Here is a 21215-nt window from a genome sequence, read left to right as displayed (position 1 = left end):
CTTGGCATATACCCAAAGAACTCATCCTATTGCAGAGACACTTGTACATCCATGTTTGTTGCTGCTCTTTTCACAATAGCTAAGGGATGGAAGCAATCTAAGTGTCCCTCAGTTGATGAGTGGATAATGAAAATGTGGTTCATTTATATGATGGAGTTTTACTAAGCAGTAAAGAAAGATGAAATCATGAAATTTGCAAGTAAATGAATGGAACTAGGAACTGTTATACTAAGTGAAGAAACACAGACTCAGAAAAAAATCGACATATGTTCTCTCTCATATGTGGATCCTAGAATCAAGCCCTGATAAGTGAGTATGTATCCAGACATAACTACAGGCATCAGGATAACAGAAAGGAAACAGGGAGGTAAAGGAAAAGAAAGAATCTAAAGAGAGGAACAATAGGAAACAGGCCTTTATAAGGGAGATATGGATAAAAATTGGGTTAGTTTAAGGGAGGGGGGAGGGAAGGGTATACAAGGAATCTAGGGGATAAAGGGAAAGAAGGAGCTCAGGAGAGGTAGGACGGTAGGAGAATGGTATTACTAAGGGAGAAAGGGGGAAAATGGTGGCACCTTAAGTGGGAAAACTATGGTGGAGGGGTAAGACAATGCAAGAGATAAATAATGACTAGCTAATTTTGAAAACCAGAGGGAACCATATTACTCCTACAACCTATTGACAAACTATACATTGAAGATCAAGAAATATATGTCTGGGTAAGGTTTATCTGAGAAAAATTAGTCTTTGCTCAAGATTTATCTACATGACACACAGTAATTAAATTACCAGACTGGTGAAACTAACCTTCTTGGATGTTTAACAGTCATACTTTGAGGCCTATACTAATTTGGTCAGAGGGACATAAAGGACAGTTTTTGCTCATTGCCCTCCTAGGTCGACTAGTTCCAGAGGACTATGAGCATCTCTTAAAATGTCCGGTAATTGTGGTGGGTCACCTGTCCTCTTGATCACGGAAGCCAAGGAGACCCCACAAGATGGACTTGAACCAGCATCCAGTCTACGAAGATGAGAGTCAACGCAGAGGAATCATTTCCTCCATGCTTCCAAACGAAGCCAGCCATGGTCGAGTAGGACCTTTGACTTATCTTCACATAGGCGGAACTGGGAAAAGAAAGAAGCCAAGGGCTTCTCCCAAGCCAATGTGACTCCTGAGGAACAGATCCTCAAATGACCTTAAGTTGGTAAAAATAAATTGGTTTATCTGGGCCAACTGTATGGCCTTAAACACCCAAAAGGAAAGTATAACCAAAGATTAAAGGGGCCAGTGTAAATTTTTAAGAGTCCATATGTATAGGAAAAGGCTACATAACAAGCAACAATACCATAAAGGAGATACCTTCTTTTGAGTTGTTGGCCAGGGTGGCCAAAGGGACTCCCAGCAGAGAACTGGGCAAATGAACAGCAGACACCAATCTTATCTAAAGGAATATTGACAACTGACTGCTGCTAGATGAAGAACAATTGCTGCTAGATGAGGAACAGCTGACCTTCCTAAAACAAAGACCTCTAGATAGGCTGACTAGATTCACCAGATGGACAAGTAGTGGGGAATGGCTGGGGGTGACATCACAGCAGACAGTAGCAGGGATAACAGAGTATAAGGGCTCTAGTAGGGGGAGAGAGGCTATGGGAGTATGCCATCTGGGAAGTGGGTGTACAGTTGAGTAAGATGATTTGGGATGTTCTGTGTGATACACACACAAAAAAAATCAACAAATTTTTAAAAATGAATTACATTTGAGGAGGAAGCATAAAATTTATGTCATGTTAATGGGTAGAGGTGATAAACATTACCACTGAAATCTACGTGATGACTTTATAGACATAACACAGGCACCAAGGATCCGAGTGCAACCGACTATGACTAGTAATAATCAGATACATACAGATTAGAGATGCACATGCCAACATCTCAGTGTTAGTAGCAAAAACAATGAGTCTTTCTGCAAGGACCAATATATTCTGAAATGAAATGGAGATCTTTTTTAAAGATTAAAATAACAGGGATGACAGAGTATATGGGCTCCAGTGTGTGGGAGGGGGGAGGCTTTGGGAGGGTTCCATTTGGGAAGTGGGTATATAGATGAAAAAGATTGTGTGGGATGTTCCATATGATATACACACACAAGAAATCAACAATTTTTTTTAAAAGACATATTTGAGGAGGAAGCATAAAAATTTACTTCATGTAACTTAGTAGAAGTGATAAACAATGCCAGTGAAATCTACCTGACGACTTTATATCCATACTCAGGTACTAAGGATCCAATTGTAACCAACTGTGACTAGTAATAATCAGATACATAGAGATTAAAGACACATGTACAAACATTTAAGCATTAGTAGCATTAAAAATGTAGGAAACAGAGTATCTTGAAATGGAGATCTTCTTTAAAGGGTAAAAACTCATTCAATTTTATGTCTTACAGGGTTTCTACTAAGTTCAATATTGTATAACTGTATTAATTCAACTGCGAACCTAAAATTTACAGCCACCTTTGAAAGAGATGTATCCTTGCTCTGGAATGTGTTACTGAATATGTTAAAGCTGTAATGAAATGCTCTTCTAATCATGCGGTTATTAAATTTTAAAAAATTTAAAAAAAAATTAAATCCCTCTCCTCACCTGACAAAAAATAAAATTCTAGCTAGAAACCAACCTTTTTATTTATTTTTTAAAACTTTTTATGTGTATGAGTGTTTCATCTGCATGTAGTAAACACACCACATGCATGCAATGCTTTTGGAAGCTGGAGGAGGACATCAGATCCCCTAGAACAGGAATTGGTGATGGTTGGCAGCCTCCACATGGGTCCTGGGAACTGAACTCTGCAAGAGTATCCAGCGCTCTTAACCATTGAGCCAACTTTCCGGGCCCCAAAACCAACCTTTTACAATGAGATTACAAGTGTTTTCTTAGAGAATATACGATTTTTAAAAACACTGTTGTGTGGGTAACAATTTTCAAAACACAAATATGCTTCCCACTTACAGGAAATGGCTCCAGTCCCTCCTGAATCACAAAACCTTCAATCACGTGGGTCAAGATTTGTGGTTTCACAATCGCCTGTGGAGGTTTGTTCTCCAGGCTGGGGATGCTGCTGGGGAGAGATGTGCTGGGACTCCTCGTGGCAGCAGCTGGAATTAAGAGTGGAGGCGGAGGAACAGAGACGTGGGCAGGTTCTGATGGTGACTTAATTACTGAAGCACTGACTGAGGCCACAGCAGGCAATTCCAGTTGCTCTGAAAGAGAAGAAACTTTACCTTTAGGAGCCTGCCAATACTAGGCAATAATCGTATCTCATGTCTTGTGTTTTCTAAACTTTTCGAAGAATATTATGTTTATTGTCTTATTTAATCTGCACAATAACCTTATAAGGAAGAAGTTATTGCCCCCATTCTGCAGAACATAACCTGCTCAAAATTATCATTTAAACATAGTTTTAAAATCATGGGGCTGGAAAGATGGCTCAGTGGTTAAGGGCACTGACTGCTCTTGCAGAGGACCCAGGTTTGATTCCCAGCACCCACATGGCGGCTACGAACCGTCCTTAACTCCAGTTCCAGGGGAATCTGACACCCTCTTCTGACCTCTGCGGCACTGCACGACACAGGTGCACTCACATACATGCAAGCAATACACTCATACACATGTACACAGTGCACATACGTACATGCAGACAAAACATTCATACACATACAATAAAAATAAATCTTTAAAGAAACTGTCACCATTAAGACATGAAAATGCCACAGAATATCATCTCGGGAAATTATGAAAATGGTTAGACAAGTGTCTGTTTTCTTAAGCTATATGGACATTAAACACCCTACATTCCTGTCTCTCTATTCCACATGATATGGACAGGTATTCACCTGGAAAATGAAAAAGGATCATGAAACCCACAAAGTAAGAATGTCAATGATTTTGACAGTCCACAGTCCTTAACTTCAAAGCAGTGAGAGCCTGCAAACCCTCTTACAAAAGTCCTTTGCTTTCTTTATCCTTCACTGGCCCTGTACATGCTGATCTGAATCACTGGGATTTTCCTCTTCAAATTCTAAGGACCACAGTAAGACGCAACTGACAACCGGCCCATTCGGGAGCACCAACCCTTCACTGACTGCAAAAGTAGACGATCCAACAGCCAATACTGCAAGCATCAGTGAGCACAGATGCACGAGGAAAATAAAAGGCATGTGTGCAAAGAGTGAGCAAAGACTGAGAGAGGCTCATGCATGCAGGTCCATGTTCGATGCTTTGTATATTGTGCCTCACTCAATCTCTCCAGCCAGCCCACGGGTAGCTACTCCCCCATCTCCATCCTAACAGATGAGGGAACCAAGGCACAGACTGTTACTCGCCTTAGCAACACACAGCAGACAAGCAGGGGAGCTGGATGCTCTCCAGACAGTTTGGTTCTAGCATGCAACTGTTCTGTTAACTCCTCTCCACTGTCAGTGTGAAAGGAGTGACACCACTTATCAACAATACTGAAAATATGGATCAATAAGGTATCGGGGAAGAGAGAATAGAAATCCCTACAAAACAGAAAACTCAGCTGATAAAACACTGAAGTAGGAACCGGGCATACAGATCAGTGGTAGAATGCCTGAGAAGCATGCACAGGGTCAACCCGCACCCCTAAATAGACATTAACATTCTGAAAGAAAAAAGGAAACAAACAAAAACACTAAAAGCTCACCCTTAGTAACACCAGTGTGACTAATGTCCTGTAGCTTTTACCAGCACCATTATAGCCATAATAAGTTAATGTAGTTTCACCAAGATAAACTATTGGAAAACCTGCTTAAAGCCACACATAGTCTATTAAGGAAGGAGGAAGGGCGGAGGGAGGGACAGAGGGAGGGGAGAAGGGAGTGGGGAAGGAAAAAAAAATCAGTAGAATGCTAACTTGCTAATTTCTGGGAACAAATGCACAACTGTACATATATATTACCAAGCAGGACTCCACAATACCTACCCATATGTCAAATCATCACATACACTTCTATGGGAGAAAAGATAAAAATTAAAAACTATGAAGAACTAAAAACCATTCTTCTGTAGGAAAAAAATTTAACTTATGAAGAACAAAGACAAAATAAATTTCTAAATAGCCCTTATAGAATTAAAGGTACTTTCTTACTCTATAAATACAAAAATGCATGCTAAGGTACAAACATGCATCTCTCCCCAAATCCCTGTGTTAGAAACTGGATCCCCAGTGCAAATGTTAAGGCTAGAACTTTTTTAAAAAATTCTATTTATTATTTTTATTTTATGTGTATGTGTGTATTGCCTGTATGTACGTAAGTACACCCATGTTGTGCAATGCCCACGGAGGTCAGAAGAAGCTGTTGGGTCCCCTGGGACTTGGAGTTACAGACAGTTGTTAGCTGCCATGTGGGTGCTGGGAATCAAACCCGGGTCTTCTGCAAGAACAGTCAGTGTTCTTAACCGCTGAGCCATCTCTCCAGCCCCAAGGGTAGAACTTTTAAGTGATCAGGTCTCTCCCTCACCACTACCTGCTGTCTATGCCTGGTGAACTGTTACTCGCTGTTCACTCTCTGCCCACATGATGCTCCTGCCATGCTGACCGTGCAGGAAGTAGCACCTTCTCTCAGAATGCACCCCCTCGCCATAAAATGAATTTTTCTTTAGTATAAATACTAAGTCCGTGATTCTTCTTGTTCATTTTTGTTTGGTTAGTTTTGAGAGGTTGTGTTCCTGTTAGGTAGCCTAGCCTGGCCTCAAACTTCAGATCTTCTTGCATTGGTCCTGAGCACTGGTGCTACAGGCTTATGGAAACCCCCACAGCCAGCCCAAGTCTACATACTCTGATACTGCAGCATGAATGGATGAGGAAGCTGCAGTAAGCATCATTTTATTTTTTCAGAAAATACTGTTTGGTGTAGATTGGAATTAATCTTTAGGTCATATGTATGATACAGTCTCTAACATTTTGCTAAGATCAGATCTGTAAGTTACTGACTTTTTGAAGAAGTTAATACCTATCATTTGCCAGCTTATAAGAAGCCATTAAAATAAAAAGCATGAGCAACACACATTTTACAAGAGAAACACTATTGCTATACCCTAAAGATTTAACTCAAACATGAGTGAAAACCCAATTTAGTGTCTATGACTTTTATAGAGTCTGTACAAGATCTATGAACTTTTCCTGCCTTTTTGCATGGAAGCTTTTGAAGATTTTTTACAAATTTTACAAATTAAAAAGGTTGAATCCTGAATGGAAATGTCTATTTTTTTAAGATTTATTTTTATTTTTACTTCTGTGTATGTCCCTGTGTGAGTGTATGCTAAGTGTGGGCAGTACCCATAGACACCTGAAGAGGGCATCCGATTGCTTGGAACTGGAGTTATAGAAGGTTGTAAACCACCGAGTGTGGGGGTGGGTCATCTGTAAGAACAGCAAATGCTCTCAGCCACTGAGCCATCTCTTCAACCCTAAGCATGAAATAAATTACAGGAAGACTAAAAAGATATGCTTGACAGGATCTCAGCCTAGACTCCAAAGAGGAATAATATAAACCTGTGTTCCAATATTTTCAAAAGCACTTACATTTGGTGTTAGTCATCAAGCAATGCTTATTTTAAAATTAAATCAGAATCACAATTCAAAATTTTCCAATGTTTCTACTTTTAAATCAAATCTTTAGGAAATCTGTAGTAACAGAAATCTACTTTCAGAGTAAAGAAAATACAGGCTGAGGATGTAGCTCAGTGGTAGATTGTTTGCTAGCATGCCAAGACCCTGGTCTTCATCCTCAGCATCACAATTTTTTTTTAAGTCAGAAATATTGGGGCTGGAGAGATGGCTCAGTGGTTAAGAGTACTGGCTGCTCTGGCAGAGGACCCGGGTTCAATTCCCAGTACCCACACGGCAACTAACAACCATCCTAACTCCAGTTCCAGGGGATCCAATGCCCTCTTCTGACCTCCGTGGCATTGCATGACATGGGTGCACTCACATACATGCAGACAATACACCCATACACATAAAACAAAAATAATAAATAAAATATTTAAAAAAGAACATCTGATACTATTGTTAATTTTTTTTATAAAAAAAAAAGGTCCCACCAGGTGTGGTGGTGTGTGCCTTTAGTGCCAGCGCTTGGGAGGCAGAGGCAGACAGATCGCTTTGAGTTCAAGGCTAGCCTGGTCTCCATAGTAAATTTAGGGCAGCTGTGGCTACAGGGAGACCCTGCCTCAAAAAGACCAAAAAAAATTAAAAAATTAGTCTCATTATGTAGCCCAGGCTGGCCTCAAATCCCCTATGGACCCTGGTTACACTTGAACTTAAGATCTTCCTACCTCAGCCTCCTAAGTACCAAGATTACAAGTGTGTACCACCATACCTGGTGTTAAAGTTAAGACTTTAAAATAAACATTTGTGGTATTCTGATTGCACAAAGGCACTATTCATTTGTCTTCACTTATATAATTTTATTGACAGCATTTTCTATTTTTAAGAGAGAAAAGAAGTTGGGCATGATGGGAAGGAAGAAAGGAGAGGAGAGGAGATGGAGGAGGGGAGAGAAGGGAAGCTGACTTTCTTTTTTCTGTGCTTCCTGGAGATTCACATGAGTAAGAAGGGAATAAGGGCATGAAAGAAGGGAGGGGACGAGGGTGCTGTAAGCTGAAGAGGAGAAGGCAAAAGCTGCTTCGGGTCGATGCGGCTCCCACTGCAGTTTGTTCTCAGGCAAGGAGAGTGCTCGTTCTTAAGTGAAAATAATCACGAGGATCATGAAATATTCAAAAGAACAGAATATTTACAACAAAGCCTGAGCCAACATTGGTAGTCTCTACATCAGAACTTATGTAGCATATATGTTAAAGAAACTTTTAAAGCACCTAGTCTGGATCATAAGCAATCGTGAGGTACATCTGATATAAGAACGCTTTTTAGAGTTGGTTCTCACCTTCTACCTTGTTTGACATGGGGTCTCCTGTGTTTCTGCAGCTGCACTACATACACAGGCTGGCTGGCTGGAGGGCTTCCAGGCAATTCTCCTGTCTCCACCTCCCATGTCACCACAGTGCCAGGATTACAGGAGCCTTTTACACAAACTGTGAGGATCTGAACTCAGGCTGCCAGGCTTGCATGACAAGCACTTGTACCCACTGAGCCATCTCCTCAGCCTCCATCCTCATTTTTAAGCTAGAAACAGCTAACGCGTGAATTGAACTGAAGAGGCATATGAAACATCTGTATAAGCAATTACACTGCTTGAAATGACATGTCCTTCATTTGAGTGTTAAACTAATGACCTCCCTGCCATTAAAGAATTTTCCAAGTACTATTATTTAATAAAAGAATATTCATAAACATTTTAATATTTGAATTCTAGTGTAGCTTTTGCCACAGTTAACTATGTTAACAAGTTAGTTTAATACCATCTCTAATGAAAAAAATTATTTCCTATTACTAACATTTTGTTTGTATTTTGTACCACCTCACCTAACAAAGGATGCTCAGACGTCAAATCCTCGCCTCTCCCCACAGTAATAGCTGCAGGAGACAAAGTGGGTGGTGGTGGGGTTCTGTCCATCCGGACACATTCATCTGACTCCTCTGGCATTTCTTCCTCACACACATCTTCTACTTGATAAACCTGCAATGACAGGCCGTACTGCCTTAAAATGTTTCCAAACTACATTTCATGAGGAATTCTTAATTTGTAAAAATTAAATTCTAAGAGTATTACATTTAAAAGCAGGGCAAATAGCTATACTGACAAGTTTAAAGGAAAAATTTGAAACTCAAATGAAAATTTATCATAATAGTATGTCACTGAAAGCGCTGTGGACCAGTCATATAAGCCAGGAATCACTGGGGTTCCCAGAATGATGGCTGCCACATCTGAACATACTTTTAAGAATAAAAAGTTGTTTTTTAATTTACACAATCAAATAACTATTTTAATAATACAACTGCTTCTGTTAATTTCAACCTGTCATAAATCAAAATAGGTACTAGTAATTTTCACAGACACACTAAGTAAATTTTCAAAGTAATATAAATGGGCCAATATATTACCAAGGAAATTATATGCCAGGTTAATTATTATGTAAAAAAACTAAATTATGAAAATTAATGTGCTTGAAACAACACAAACGTCAATTAGATGGTTTCATTCCTTTTCTGTTCTACTCAAGAATTAAATAATTCTTATAAGCTGATATCATAAATATAGAAAACGTCTTTCTTCAAAACAGTAGACACACACACACACACACACACACACACACACACACGCACCCACGCACGCACGCACACGCATACACACCCTAAGCCACTTGGATCTATCTTTTAGTTCTCATGCGGGAAGGTTAGACTTTACCTTTTTATCCAATTATAAAAATTGTACTGAAGGACCGTGGAATCAAAAGCACTCTAAGGAGAAGCAATACACCAGAGCTGACTAAACAACTAATGTTCTATTACACCTAAAAATTCATTTTCAAAGTGTATTTCTAGAAATTAATAAATTGCTTGCCATTTATTAACCATTGTTTATGAAGGATAATAGGTTACTAAAAACAAAGCCATAAATCAGTTCTCCTCCTTTTATGTGGCAAAGTTTTTACTTAAATTTACAAAGATTATAGGGGTTTTTTTTTTAGATTAACTGATTAGCACGTCAATAAATCTTAACAAAGTAAAAACAAATATTTGAACATTCACAAAATAACTTTGTGACATCCAGTATTACATTTTTAGTTAAATTATTGACAATTTGAGGTATATAGAATATGAAAGTAATTAAGATTTCTGAATCTGGTATAAACTTTGTGTTATAAAAAGTCAAAAAAGGTATATATAACAGCAAGCAAAACTGTTTTTTAAAAAAATTCTTTTCAAGCACCTACTAAGAATAAGCATCTAGCCAGGTGTGGCAGCACATTCCTATAATCCCGCACTTAGAAGGCTGAGACAGAAAAATGGTCAGTTCAAGGCCAGCCTGTGTGCATAACAAGACCCTATCTAACAACGAGAAAGAATTAATTATCATTTTTGCCTTAAAAAACTTTTTAAAAGCCGGCATGGTGGCCCAGGACACTAATCCCAGCAGAGGCAGGCAACTCTATCTCTATGAGTTCAAGGCCAGCTGGTCTACATAGTGAGTTTCCAGGCCAGCTGGGGCTACAGAAAGAGACCCTGTCTCAATAAAACTTTTTAAATTCCACTGGGGCCATTTTATATTAAATGTAACATCCTAACTTTGATCTAAATAAGGATCTTGTCATAACCTTGAAACCACAAAACTTTGTCACCAAGAAAGATCCCATGCCTCCTATCAGAAGTGGAAGCACTTGCTGTACACTACATTGGTGACAGCCACTAGTATTGTTCGTGACAACAGTAATTTAAAATTTTGATAATACCCAGCATAGAATAGTCCCCCAAAAGCTGGGGGTTAACACAAAACAAATCCAACAACCAATACATCTGAAGGCGCAGGCTACGATTGCTGCCAGAATGGCAGGAGCATAGACTCAGGGTATATAGACGAATGTGGTTTTATTAACCAGTTCAATTTTATCCACATAAAATTTCCTAAAATAGATAATACTTTTCTTCCAAAGAGCACCCTCTTCCATTCAACTGCTGCACCTCGTTCTTTACTCTTAATGCTGCCGAGGGTTATTACTCAAAGATTTGCTCAGTGTCTTTTAAGGAATCAAAGCTTGACCGTGCATAGGATTCTGAGCTTTGAAAAGTATTTTAAAAGAAGGAAAGTCATAACACAAATAGCATTTTTTCAGATTATCTATCAAAGAATACTATAAAACATTTCCATTCTTAAGAGAAAGCTAAATACACAGAGCTCTTCATAATCTCCACATAGAGGAAAATAAGTTAATAGGTAAAGTAGGCAAAAACAAATTTGTCACATATATCCGGCACAATCAGCACACACACAAAAATCCAAATACAATTAACTAAAATATTGAAAAAAGAAAATAAGTGAAAGTTTTGCTCACGAGATCATTATGAAACTACACATAATTTCTGTTCAGTTCATAACTATAACTATTCTAAAAATAACAAAGACTGCCAAACTTACCTCAATAAAGTCCATTATTCCCATCTGTCTCCCTTTCCTAAATAAACTGAGGAACATTTGTTTATTAGTTCTAAATTATCTACCCTCAACATATCTTATTTACATCCAAATCTCAATTAAAAAAAACTTTAATTCTTTTATAGATTATCCTTTAAAAAAACATACTGATTTTACTTTGACAACTCACCCTTCTAAAATTTCACATCTTATAGAAAATAAATAACTCTCTCTATGTTTAGGTATTTGAAATAACCAATTTTTAAAAAGGTGTTTTGATGGAAAAATATTTTTAGCCAACAACAGTGGAAAACATCAGTTTAATAAACCGAGCTACACTATTTACAGAAAGGCCAGAGGAAAGGGGACTGGAGCACCAAGAGCTAGCACATGGGCCATCTCAGTGAAAACAGGAAAAAGAAAAAACTTCCAAAAATGGTAAGAAAGTAGAACCATAAATATTTTTGGCATTAATCAATTTTTAAAGCATTATCCTTGTGGTGTTTCTACTCCAAATATGTTGCCCCAAAGTGTCCCTTACAAAAAAATAATAATTAGAAAAATATATGGAATATAAAAATTTTACTGTGTACTTTTTGAAAAATCAATCACTGACTTAGAAGTTGAGAAAATAAATCTGAATTAAATTTGATTCCGATGAAGGTACTGTGTCTTTCCTAAGCCTTTGTTTTGGCAGTACCAGGGACTAAGCACAAGGTCTGGCAGATGCTAGCCAAATACTCTACCACTGAGTCTCAGCCCCAATACAGTATCTATTAAGTGTGCTAAAAATCCATTAAAAGAAAATACAGAAACACATCTTTAAATGACAAAATTATCTCTAGCACTTTTGCTTCTGTGGGGTTCTCATTTTTAAAAGAGAAATAAAGGGTAGAATTTAGTATCTTTGTGTCTATTAAGATAACTCAGAAGAACAAGAATAATTTATCTATAAATTTATGTCTTAAGATTGAAAATGTTTATTAATGAAAACACTGAAACGCCTTTACTTTCTGAAAGACTGATGGTTATTTTCTTTTAAGTGATAAAAATCTGTTCAGGGGAAATTTTTTTGAGACAGGGTCTCTTTGTAGCCAAGGCTGGTCTTGAACTCAGGATAGCCAAACTCATGATCGTCTTGCCTCAGCTTCCCAAGGACTGATATTACAGTATAGGAAACCATGTCTGGCTTTCAGTGAATTTGGAAGGTTTGACACATGACTTTCCTTTAGGAAACATCTTCTCAGTGAGAAACTGTGGCTTTGATCATTCTGATTGAAAATTTACAGACCTTATTTTAATTTTGCATAAATCATTTATATATTTTAATAAGTTCTTTAAAGAACATTTGGGGGGAAAATATTTTCAAGTCATTTTCCTTTCTAGGCACTACCATAACAATTTCTAGAGGCTTATTCTGATGAACCCATACTGTCACGAATACTTAAAACTTTATCCCATCTAGTCTACTTTCTCTATTCTCAGTATGAAAATCTGCAACAGATTTTTGAGGCTTTTAAGAAAGAAATCTTTAAGCATATATTTTCCCTTAGTAGAAAGTTTAAAAATCTTTTTTCTTCAAAGTTAGATTATATCCTACAATAATTTTTAAGAAAATTTTAATTACAAAACATAATTTTAATCAAAAAATTACATCATACAACCATACTTTCTCCACCTTGAAAGAAAACCTCCTCAAGTTCCAGGACTTCAAAATGCATACAACTAAAAAGGTTAGCTAGATAACCATACGTTAAGAACACACAAGCCAACAGAAGGGATCTATGAAGGATAATCACCTTAAGAGAAAAAACTTTGTGCAGATGACACTGGTTCAAATGCATTCCCTTGGGGAAAAAAAATCAACTCTGTAAAGATAGCAGATGGATTTGTTTAAATAGTAATAAAATTAACGAGGGACTTTAATAACCGTCACAAATTCAAAGCATGCAACCATACTACGACAAACAACATTTTTTTTTCTGTGTGGGTTTTTTTTTTTTTTTTTTTTTTTGCCCATAAAGTACATTTGTCAGAAGTCTGACAGGAAAGTCCAAGCTTTTTAAATTCACAGACATTTAGACTTAGAAGTATAGCACGGTGTGGGAGAGAAAAGTACTTTTACTTTCGGTTCAGCAAGAAAGTCAAAGAGCTTCCAAGGGCTTACCACTGGTGGATCAACGGGTGCTGGTGGCTGTACTTGGAGGTTCACTGCAACAGTCTGTGGAGGAGGAAGAGTCTGAAATGGCAACTGGACCAAAGCTTCGGCAGCAGGCAGTTCCTCTTCTGACACCAAAGCATTCTGCACCAAAACCTGACCCTGGGATAGAATTTCAGGCTGCACTTGTAAAGACTGCATAGACTGCAAGGGCAGTGGTGGGATCTGGGCTGGAGGAGAGGCCGACATCTGTGGAGGGGTTGTGATTGGAATTGGAGAGGACTGCAGGGTAGAATACTGCTGGTGTGATGTTGGAGACACGATCTGCTGACCAGGGGACACCAAGGCGGACTGTTGGACCGGGCCAATGTGTACAACAGGGGATGCTGGAAGCGGAAGGTGGGATGGAAGATTCAGCTGTGCTGTCGGCTGCACCTGATTAGCAGTAGCCTGCTGCAAATTTGGCCCTGTCTGAAGAGCTGAGGACACAAGAGGGTGTGGTTGGATAAGTGCTTGTGGATGGATAATTATAGTGGGAGACTGGCTAGGGGAATGAGGTGGTGGAGGAGACACCACTACAGACTGCTGTGCAGACTGTGACTGATTAGGAGACACTGTTAAGGGAGGGGGATGGCTCTGAATTGGCGAACAATGCTGTGACTGGGCATTACTGGGAGCTGGAGAAAGGCCATGGTTTGGGAGTGGAATACAGTGCTGGGATGGGGGTGGGTCTTGAGTTGGATTCTGAAGGGTTATTGGCTGAATCTGCTGTTGCTGCTGCTGCTGTAATACCAGCTGATGATGGGAAACCTTAGGTGGTGGTGAATGAAGAGGAATCTGTTGATGTTTTATTAGAGAATGAGGTTGAATTGGAGAATATGAAGCTGTGAGAGAAAAAAATGACAATTAGTACTGACTTCAAAAATGGCAGTTTTACATAAATCTAAAATAGGAAAGTTCTCACATCAGAAAGTCACAGTCACTAGAGTTCTATTACAAGTCATTTTGATAAGAATAAATTGCAATTTTATGACAACATGTTTTCCTTGGAAGGCTAAAAATGTTGGGCAAAACAAGCTGTACTGTGAAGCAACAACAAAACCTGCTTCAAACTATCTACTCACATACCTACAGTTGCTCATGATCTACTCCTACTGAAGGTTACAGGGCACCAGACTAGCTATGCTGACTTTTAGCAAAGTTTCTCCATTCAAGTTTCTTCTTTGAGAGAGAAGTATTATCACTGATCAAGTACAGTATACATAAAGGTAGCTTCAAAATCAAAAGCAGCATTAAAATTGATAAGCTAATGATCTCATCCTATCCATGTCGAAACATATACTAATAAAAGCAATTTGCTACAAAGTCTCCTAAGCAAGTTACCAAGTTCAGAAGTCTTTATTATGTGATGAGAAAGAAAATGTTTCACATAAAACTTCAATTAAGCAAAACATGTGACTGAATGTTGTGGCACAGGAGCCATTATTCCCAGTCTAAGCGAGCACTCATTTGCTTTCAGAGAATGAAGCACTCAGAAGCTCTGGCCTCCTAAATAAAGGCTTCTGTTTACCCCTTTCCCCAGAGTAAGCTGTGAGCAAGTGTCAGGTCTCACAGAGGAGGCACTCTCAACAGGGGTGCAGATACAAGAATCACCCCAGCAGTTCCTACCCTAAATCCTCTCTCTTCTCCACAGTGGGAGAGGCTAAAGAAACCCTACCTCCGCAGACTGAAAACTGGGTGCACTAGAAGACAGACTGAATTGACTGCCTGATACCATGCAAAATTATAGCTATCTAAAGACAGAACTTTTAAAATCTTAGAATGCTAATATAAAAGTATGTAACAACCTGCATCTACTGTTAAATTCAATCACACAACAGCCTTACAAAAACATCTACTTTTTTCTTCAATATTTTTGTATTTGGTTATAATTTAAAATTTAGGCATCCTTTAGAGAAATTACCATATGATTAACAGCTTCAAAAATATAAGTTTCTATAGGTACAAATTATTTAAAAATGGGGACTGGGGTATGGCTCAGTGTTAGAAAGCAAGCTGAATATATAGGAGGATCAAGGGTCCACCATTTCCACTACGAAAGACAAAACATAACAAAAATAAAGAGAGAAAAAGAGCCACTATAAGGGAGAGACGTCACCATCATCACTTCCCCACATTTTATCAAGGAGGGAGGGAAGGAAGGAGGGAGGGAGGGAAGGAAGGAGGGAGGGAAGGAAGGAGGGAAGGAGGGAGGGAGGGAAGGAGGGAGGGAAGGAGGGAGGGAGGGAAGGAGGGAGGTAGGAAACCAAAGGAAATCAGATCTGAAATTTCATCAAATAAATAATTTTCAGGTAGACTATTGCTTTAAAGTAAGACTGCCAGTCCTTTACAAATGTGGTGATGTCTATGTTACACAGTGTTCAAAAGAGGAGAATTAACAATATCCTGGGTATCTACAGAGTGGTTTTCCTCCAAGAGGCTCAAAGCATGCATATCTTTCACTCAGGAACGCAGCACCTACAGTCTGGGTGAGCAGATAAGGAAATTTTTCCTTAGATTTTTTTTTGCCTCCATTTTAAAAGTAAAGTTATACTTTAAATTTACCATATTCTTTGTAAAATATTTATTCTATTTTTAATTATGTGTATGTGCATGTGGAGGCCAGAAGAGGGCACAGGATCCCCTGAAGCTGGAATCACGGCAGTTGTGAGATGCGGATGCTGGAACTGAACTCAGATCCTGTGCATGAGCACCAAGTGCTCTTACCCATTGAACTATGTATCCAGCCCCAAACTTACCATATTCTTGAAGCATAGTTGATATTACATCCGCTAGAACTATTTTTTGTATGTTCTAGTAAGTAAATTGATATTTCAATAAATAAAACCTATTCTCTCATCTAAATTAATTTTTCTTAAAAGTCAAAGTATTGGGGCTGGAGAGATGGCTCAGCAGTTGAGAGCACTGATTGCTCTTGCAGAGGACCCAGGTTCAATTCCCAACACCCACATGGTGGCTATGAACCATCCTTAACTCCAGTTCCAGGGGAATCAGAAACCCTGTTCTGAACTCCGTTCATGATAAGAGCATATATATTAAAGAAAAATTTGAAGACGCTTGAAATAAGAACTCTGTGCAAGAAGAGCTCTAGAAAACTATGCTCCGTTGGTTAAGTTCTCAATTTTAATGAACATTTTATTATTGTCAGAGTGGCCCAATACTTGAAGATTAATGATCAGCATCATTTCTCATATTATTTACAATAACATTATTTCATCCATTCAAAAGTTACAACCCCATGAAGTGGGCAAGGTTTTAAATTAATCCAACAAGTTACAGATTAACAAACCAAGTGAATGACTTCCCTGAAATCAACTGTCAAAGGTTAGCACCAAGTCTAGAAGACCCCCAAATCTCAAGTCTATGACTATATTATTAACTATTTGGGCCCCTCCTCCAAAATTCAAATGTTGAAGCCATAACCCCCAAGACATAGTACGTAGAGGTGGTGCTATAAGGAATTACAGTCAGATAGGATCCTGAGGCCCTGGGGTTTATGTACCTATAAGAGCAGCTATCAAGGCTGGTGAGATGGCTTGGCCGATAAAGGCACTTACTGAAAGCCTGATGATCTGAGTTCAATCTCTATATCCCATGTGGTAGAAGGTAAGAACCAACTCCCACAAACAGTCCTCCCATCGTCACATGCACTTTGTGGCACCCACCCCCCACACACAGAAAATAAATACAAAAAAGCTTTTAAAAGGAGGGGGAGGAAGAAGAGGAAGAGGAGGACAAGATACCAGAGAGCTCCCCTCTACCACTATGAGGACAAGTAAGAAACTGGCTGCCTGCAGGCCAAGAAGAGAGTCCTCATCAGAAACCACATTGCCAGCTTCAATCTGGAGCTTCCCAGGTATCTAGTCTGTGACACTTTGTTCACGGCAGCTAGAGTAAACTAGTACGGGAATTTTCCACTACACACTGAATTAAATGATTGCGGGGGGTGGGGGCATTTGTTTTTTCTAATATAGTAGTATCATAAAAATCTCTAAAATCTTCTTTAAAAAAATTCAGCTCTAGGAGGGATGGCTCAGCAGTTAAGAGCACTAGCTGCTTTTGTAGAGAGCCACATGGTGGCTAACAACCATCCATAACTCCAGATCCAGGGAACCCAAGATCCTCTTCTGGCATCTGTGGGCACTGCACACACATGGCGCACTTACATGCAAGCAAAATGCTCACACACATGAATTAAAATGTCTAAAAACAGTATCAGTCAAGCATGGTAGCTTATGCCTGTAAGCTCAGCACTTGGGAGATTGAGGCAGGAAAACTACCATGAGTTGGAGGGCAGCCTCAGCTCCACAGTGAAACCTTGTCTCAAAATAAATAAATAGAATTACTAACAAGTGGAAACTTCTATTTCAAGGAGAAATGGTGAAGAAAATTATTTTTAAGGCCTAAAAGTATATGCATGGAAATAGTAACCAAGGCTGCTACTAAATTACATTAGAATACACATAGGGTGATTTGTTTGTATTTAAAATGACTTGTTAGCATGTTTCTAATTGAAGCAAAAAACAAGATGGCAGGTCTCACTAGATACTGTTCCCTGAACATGACTGTTCACGTCAAGCACAGTGGGTCCCTGCTGTTCCACACTGACTTTCCAACAATCCTGGCAGGAACTACTCGAGGCTGAGCACACCCTGAACAACGCCATGCAAAATCCGAGTTAAGAGACCATACAGACAGCAGAGACACAGACATTCACAAAGAGAAACCAGGTCTAATATAATGCAAGCATGAGAGAACTTAGTAGCAAAGTTTACAGTACTTATCAAAGATTCACACACAATTCTAAGCAGTGTGGTACCTAATGAATGCTAATGGGAAAGACTGCACTATCATTTCCAAAGTCCAAATGGTGGAAAATGAACTATTAATCCATCCATTATATACCTGACCACCTACTATAGGCAGGTAAGTACAAGGCACATCGTAGTGCTGTGAAGATACAAAGATGGAAAGGTAAATCTAAAAAAGAACTAAAAGACTCAATCAATGTAAACTGCTTAAAAAAACAGCGTTGTCACAGGCAGAAGTACTTGGTCATCCCTGTAGAGTATGAGGGGTCTAAGGAACCTTCTCTCTAGCACAGAGTAAGTACTGCTTCAGAAGTCCAGAGGAAGGAGACTTTCTAACGAGAAGAAGCAGGTAATGCCAAGATTTTGAGATTTGAAAAAGCAAAGCATGTTGGCAATACTAACATAGAACATAAAAAAAGATATCACAGGGATGTAAATCCTGGGTGGAGTGCCTGTGTGGCATGGGTGAGGCCCCAGATTCAATCCCTAGTACCACACACATACACAAGGAGAGAGAAGTCAGAGTAAGTAAGGAAAGCAGATTTCAATAGTATAAAAAGAAGAGCCAGGAAGCTGTCTCTGGAACGCCCTCACATTGTCAGTTTAAGAACCATCAAACAGAGTTATCTGCACAAACGAAAGAGAGCACCAGTTTCATAGCTCAGTACAATAAAAAGAACTGATTCCCTAACAACTTCCTCTTAGGTGAACAGAGACGTGGGGCAGGGGAAGCATAGTAAAGAAAATAATTTTCCTTATTTCCACAATTCTTTTTTTTAACTTACAGATTCTTCCTGCTAATGACTTAAACCAAATACACTAAAACCTTTTAAATATGGTCCACTAAAGTATATTAAATAGACTATAGGCAATTTTTTAAAAGCTAAAGTTCTGTTAATAAAAAGAAATGTCAGCATATCATAAAGATGTTAATCAAGAACCAGTTAACAACAACAAAACCCATCTATTTTATTTCTTCATTCATTCATTCATTCATTTGTCTTTTTGAGACAGGGTCTCCTTGTAGCCACAGCTGGCCTGGATTCACTCTGGAGACCAGGCTAGCCTCGAACTCACAGAGATCTGCCTGCCTCTGCCTCCCAAGTGCTGGGCCTAAAGGCGTGTGCCCCCAAGCCCGGCTATTTTATTCTTATAATTTGTTTAAGCTACGGGGCTTTCTGAATTTCTTTCTTTTTTTTTTTTTTTTAATGCTACATACATTTAATGCATTCTTTAACTTGTGAATTTCTCATTTTAAAATGTTTTAAAATTGTCGTTCTTATTTAAGAAGTAGACACCTGTTTTGCTGTCTACTAAGAAAATAATATGACTATCTTCAACAAAAGCTTATCCCACCTGGTGCTATTAACTGGTGAATGCTTGATGTCCGCGTGACAGCAGTGCTGCGTGGCTCCAAACTGGGGCTCTCTCCCTTCTTACTGCTTTCTGGAGAAGGATCCCGTTGGCTGATTTTAGAACTTGTCACTGTTGTTTTGTTATGGCAGATTGCCAATGACTGAGTCTGACCAGTGCTTTTTGGTGGACCATTCTGTGAGCTAGACAACACGCCCAGCTTCTGGCTGCGTAATGTTAAATTCTGAACCTAAGAACCACATAACAGAAAATAAAGATGAAAACAGACGGCTTCACCTGAAATAGTAATCCTTAATTATAAAGATACGACAGCACATTGCTATTATACCTTCCACACAGAGCTCCAAACACTTGGGACAACTGATTAATCCTGAATGAAAGGAAAACTGTCATTCTAAGTTCTCACACCTTAAATATTATGTGGCAGTTTTTAAAAAGATACAAGGGGCGGGTACATGACAGGTGCAAGTAAAAGAGAGTACAGGGGAGGGCGGAGGTAGGGGAGGGAAGGAAGAGCGGGAAGGACTGAATAGAAGCTAATGAATGAATGTTGAGGAGGAGGGGGAGACGGCAAACTATAAACACCAGGAAACTGCCCTGCAGCACATCACATTAAAAGTGACCAACTCTATCTAAATGAGATAAGGAGATCGTACTCCTGTATGAAATTACTTCATCAGATCATCTACTCCATTGTGAAACTTATGGGAAGCATTTTCAGAAAATGTTTAAATTTTTAAAAATATTATTTCTATTTTGTGTGTTTGAGTGTATTGCCTGCATGTATATATATGTACCTGTGTCATGCAATGCCCATGGAGGTCAAAAGAGGGCGTTGGATATCCTGGAACTGGAGTTATGGACAGTGGTTAGCTGACATGTGGGTGTTGGGAATTGAACCCAGGTCCTCTGCAAGAGCAGCCAATGCCCTTAACCGCTGAGCCATCTCTCCAGCCCAAGAAAATTTTTAAAAATTCAATGTTACTGACCACTTGTTGGCCCTAGGAGGGAAACTGAAAAAGGAGTTGCAGCACGACAAAGCCTACTGCATTCTAAATGCTCCTCAACGTCAGTGTGCTCTGACTTTACAACACACCATTAACTGAAGTTCAAGGCGAGACTTTCTCTGTTAAAATGCCAAAATAGTGTTCTGGCAACAGAAGGTACTAAGTAAATGCATACGTCAGGCAAGGTGAAGCTTTGCTCAATTCTATAGCTACTACAGTTTGGATATGAAGTGGGGCACTCAAAAGACTCATGTGTTGAAGGCTTGGTCCCAGACACAAGCAATGTTGAGACATGGGGATTTGGGGCACTGACTTATGTGGGCCCTGCCTTTGTCAATGGTTTAATTCACTGGTGGTTTTGACATTTGAACCTGTGGTGACAGCAGGAAGTCTGTCACTGTGAACATATTCTAGAGGGTGATTTGGGGCTCTAGTCCCTCCCTCTGTCATTCCTTCTGCCAAGAAGTGAGCAACACTGCTCTACCACAAGCTCCCCACCACGGAGGTCTGCCTCCATGGCCCCCAAGCTCCCCAAGCATGGTGGTCTGCCTCCATGGCTCCCAAGTGCCCTGCTGGTGGTCTGCCTCCATGGCCCCCAAGCTCCCTGCCGGTGGTCTGCCTCCATGGCCCCCAAGCTCCCTACCTGTGGTCTGCCTCCATGGCCCCCAAGCTCCGCCGGTGGTC

The 21215-nt window shown here is 39.4% G+C and overlaps 1 protein-coding gene across 3 annotated transcripts in view; it reads right to left on the bottom strand.

Annotated features, from left to right (window-relative positions):
• The window catches only part of Phc3 (polyhomeotic homolog 3), a 79922-nt gene that overhangs the window by 25406 nt on the left and 33301 nt on the right, over nucleotides 1-21215 (bottom strand). For 2 of the 3 annotated variants that reach the window (XM_017797398.2, XM_029562069.1), the window contains exons 7-11: nucleotides 19507-19753; nucleotides 13289-14163; nucleotides 12921-12968; nucleotides 8514-8667; nucleotides 3017-3267 (exon numbers count right to left, since the gene is read on the bottom strand). In XM_017797398.2, coding sequence (XP_017652887.1) covers nucleotides 3017-3267; nucleotides 8514-8667; nucleotides 12921-12968; nucleotides 13289-14163; nucleotides 19507-19753 — 1575 coding nt within the window. The remainder of the gene's footprint in view (nucleotides 1-3016; nucleotides 3268-8513; nucleotides 8668-12920; nucleotides 12969-13288; nucleotides 14164-19506; nucleotides 19754-21215) is intronic. The other variant, XM_008830117.3, reaches the window with a different exon arrangement.

Source organism: Nannospalax galili, unplaced genomic scaffold (genome assembly GCF_000622305.1).
Source record: "Nannospalax galili isolate Female #2095 unplaced genomic scaffold, S.galili_v1.0 scaffold33, whole genome shotgun sequence".
NCBI lineage: Eukaryota > Metazoa > Chordata > Mammalia > Rodentia > Spalacidae > Nannospalax > Nannospalax galili.
Note: the sequence above shows the minus strand (reverse complement) of the source record. Positions and strands in the feature narration are given on the sequence as shown.